Source organism: Oryzias melastigma, unplaced genomic scaffold, assembly GCF_002922805.2.
Source record: "Oryzias melastigma strain HK-1 unplaced genomic scaffold, ASM292280v2 sc02072, whole genome shotgun sequence".
Lineage (NCBI taxonomy): Eukaryota > Metazoa > Chordata > Actinopteri > Beloniformes > Adrianichthyidae > Oryzias > Oryzias melastigma.
The window spans coordinates 1-3337 of NW_023418650.1; the positions used below are offsets into that span (position 1 = coordinate 1).

Genomic DNA, 3337 nt, shown 5'->3' on the forward strand with positions numbered 1-3337 from the left:
GTGAATGGTTCAGAATAAATAATGTCTTGGACGGCCCCTCATAGAAAGTGGATGTTTTGCTCCAACCTCTCTGGTTTTGTCTCCTGGATTTCTGGCTTTGCAGGCCTGCTGAGTCTCTCCTCCAAGAGCTCTTTGAAGGATTCATACTTTATTGCTCAGTCAGATGAAGAGCGAACGCTGGCCTGCTGGCCCCCCAGGGCTCCAATGCAGAAAGGAGGGAGCCATGTTGGTAAGTCAAACACTTGTGTGGAATAAATAATAGTTTTTAAAAAACAACAAATGTTATTTTGCTCAGATCAACAGGAAAAATAGCTTTTTAAGACATTGAGGATGTGGAATTTTTGCCCGAAATTCCACAGTCCTAATTAAAACATTGGGAACATTTAAAGAAAAAAAATGTTGTCGTAGGGGGTCTTTAAGGTTGAGCTCTTTCCAGTGTCTGATTCCTTCCTGCTCCCAGCAGGCGTGGCAGACAGCCATACGGTCGACGCCATCATGCAGATGTGGCCTCCTCCTGCTCCTCCTCAAGAGAAAGACCTCAAGAAGGAGGCTGGCCCCAGTTCAGAATTTCTGCCCAGAAGCAGCAGCACAGTTCAGCCTTCAGACCAGCCAGAATCCGAGGAAGCCTTCAGTCAATCAGAACCGCCTCACACTGCTGCTGTCAGCCCAGCGGAGCCACCAGGTCAGTTTTTCTGACTCCACTCACTGAGCTGTTTGAACAGTGGTGTCTTCTAGAGGAGCCAAGGGGGTGTAGCACAATCTAAGCAAAGATATGTGATGTCTCATGTTTCATAAAAAAAAAAAAGATCAAATATTTACTCAGTACTTTTTGCAAAACCCCAAGAAGATGTTTTTTTAGTGGTAAAGTAATCAAAATAATGAATGTTGATTTAGCTATGGTCAAATTGTTTTGATCATGAACATGTTATAAATCTTTGAAAACCTAAATCTCCATTTTCAGCAAGTTATTTAACTTTACAAAGATGTTACTTAAAAACGCACAAAATACGCACACTAAATCCAATCTCCCATTATTTGATTAATTTTGGTCCAAGTGTTTATTACAGTTTTTTCTGAAGCTAAAACACATTTTCTGAAACATTAAACCATTTTAACCAAACACCAAACACAATTTTCAAAATTTAGGCTTAATATTCAAAATACTTAACTCATAAGTCAAAATCTCAGTTTAGAGGCATAATGAAGACTTTGTCGACAAAATTAGCAAAGATGAATCAATCACAACACACTACACAACAAAACACTTGACACTGTTCACAAAATGGTTCATAAAATGGTACCTCCCCACCCCCTATACAATTAGAGAAAAATAGTATTCAGGTTTGTATTTTATGTTATTTATTTCATTTTCAGCAAAAAAAAATCTCTGTTATTTTCTTGTGGGATTTCTATGATTGATGCAGATTACAGTAACAACTTGAACCTGCTGAGTTGAGGTTTGACCTTTTGACCTGCTTCCTTCATGGTCATTCCATAAAGCAACATACAGTTAATAACTATGACCTGGATCTCCTCAGAGACCTTGTTCTTTATCTGGGTCCAGGTCTTGGTGTAGGTTTGGGTCTTGTTCTGTTATTCATCTTTAAAAAGCTGCTAAGTTGTTCAAGAACTGTCTTTATATTCACTCCAGTTGATTAGCAGCAAGTGTCTTCAGTTTGGACCAGCTGTGTGTTAATGGTGATCGTTGTGTTGGAACAGAGATTGAGTTTTGACTCTTTGTGTTCACTTTTTGCCTCTTGTGTGTTGTGAATGCCAACTGTGTTTTAAAGTGAAAATGTGTCTTGTGTTCTGCAAAGAGTGAATTAGAGTTTTGCAAATTGTGTGTTAACTGCAAACTGTGTTTTATGTTTTGACTAAAGAGTGATGTTTTTGAGAAAAGAGTTAAAGCAGTTGATCAGATGGTTTGGAGAAGGGCATTCAGTGTTTCAGCAATTGGGAAAAAACTGTAATAAAAGACTGAAATATTGTCACTCATTATATTTTTTAGTAGATAAAGAATTAGCATTTTAGCCATATTTACTGTGATGCAGTTTTACTTCTGTTTTACTTACTTTGCTTTTCATGCTTTGTGCTTTAGTTTGGTCTGATGTGACCTGAAAATGTGTTCCTGCACTTCGGGATCTTCCTCCGTCTGCATGTTAATACACGACTCCTCCATGTGGTGTTGTCTGTTTTTGCCAGATCCCAGCACACAGAGCCGGACCAGAGCTGAGACAAGACAAGAGAAACCCGCACTCATTCCACCCTCTGCACAGTCAGCTCCAAACCCCCTGTGAGCTTCTTCTCCTTGACCTAAAACAATCATGTAAAGCTGATGTTGGTGAACGGTAGTTCTCACAGCTCCTCTTCTTCCTCCAAACCTCTTCTATCTGACTCAGAGGCCCCCCCGAGCCCATGGTGCTTTCCGGTACATTCCAGGGGATGTCAGGTGCAGCAGAGAGCGAAACAGAGCGTCCACTTCTGAACCTGACCTTTCCCCTCTGGAACAATGCCCAGCCTGCACAGGCCGTGCTGGAGGACATGGAGCTCAGCTGCCAGAGGCCAGACACTGTAAGTGCTGTATTGAATCTGAAAACAAATCCATTCCAGCAGAAGTTGATCTGGTGGAAAAGCACTAACTCACTGCTTTTCCACAGGTGGTGCTGTCTGAAGACACCAAGAACTTGAAAGTGATTGGGGAATGGGGGGAGCAGCTGGTCAACTCCTTCCTGTGTCACTGGAGGGACAGTCATGACCCCGAGCGCCCCGCCCACGTGCTGTGGAGCAATCAAAGTGGAGAGAGCGGCTGGCCCTATGACTTCAAGCTGAGCTTTGGAGTGTCTGGAGAGCAGGAGGAGGTGTTTGTGGAGGTGAAGTCCACTGTTAGGAAGGAGAAGGCCTACATCCAGCTCTCTGTTAATGAACTGGACTTTGCACTGAAAAAGAAGGAGTGCTACCAAATCTTCAGAGTGTACAGTGCGGGGGACGCTCAGAGTGTTCGCCTGTGTCGCATCAGGAACCTGGCGCAGCAGCTGCAGACCAAGACACTGCCGTTATTCCTGCTTGTATAGCTTCTTGGAGGATGTGGGGACTCTCCAGAAGCAGTGATCACTACTTTCCTCTTGACATTTGAGCATTTGATTCATTTTATCAAAGTGATGATAATGCTTCTTTACTGAAGCATTCTTTTCAATTAAAAATACTTTGTGTTCTGAACCATCTTTCGCCTTTTTGTGAAGCATCTTTACCAATCAGTTGGTTATAAAATCTCATGTGTATTTTCATTATGCGCACAGAGATAATAGGGGATAACAGTTAAAAAAAAAAAAAAAAAAAA

At 41.9% G+C, this 3337-nt stretch overlaps 1 protein-coding gene across 2 annotated transcripts; it reads left to right on the top strand.

Annotated features, from left to right (window-relative positions):
* The first annotated feature begins 13 nt into the window (after positions 1 to 13).
* On the top strand, positions 14 to 3217 carry LOC112139493. Of its 2 annotated transcripts, none has more exons than XM_036211283.1 (5): positions 14 to 229; positions 461 to 682; positions 2203 to 2293; positions 2400 to 2571; positions 2658 to 3217. In XM_036211283.1, the coding sequence occupies exons 1-5, from the start codon at positions 22 to 24 to the stop codon at positions 3069 to 3071; spliced, it is 1107 nt and encodes a 368-aa protein (XP_036067176.1). In that variant the 5' UTR covers positions 14 to 21; the 3' UTR covers positions 3072 to 3217. The 2 variants fall into 2 exon arrangements, with proteins under 2 accessions (XP_036067176.1, XP_024118080.1); XM_024262312.2 differs by having other exon boundaries at positions 464 to 682.
* Positions 3218 to 3337: the final 120 nt, after the last annotated feature.

Bases quoted from the DNA above. Each gene is read 5' to 3' on its own strand.
- LOC112139493 (XM_036211283.1), top strand. From the start codon at position 22: ATGTCTTGGACGGCCCCTCATAGAAAGTGGATGTTTTGCTCCAACCTC. The intron at 230-460 runs GTAAGTCAAACA...TCCTGCTCCCAG, and splicing joins GAAAGGAGGGAGCCATGTTG to CAGGCGTGGCAGACAGCCAT. The intron at 2,572-2,657 runs GTAAGTGCTGTA...GCTTTTCCACAG, and splicing joins GCTGCCAGAGGCCAGACACT to GTGGTGCTGTCTGAAGACAC.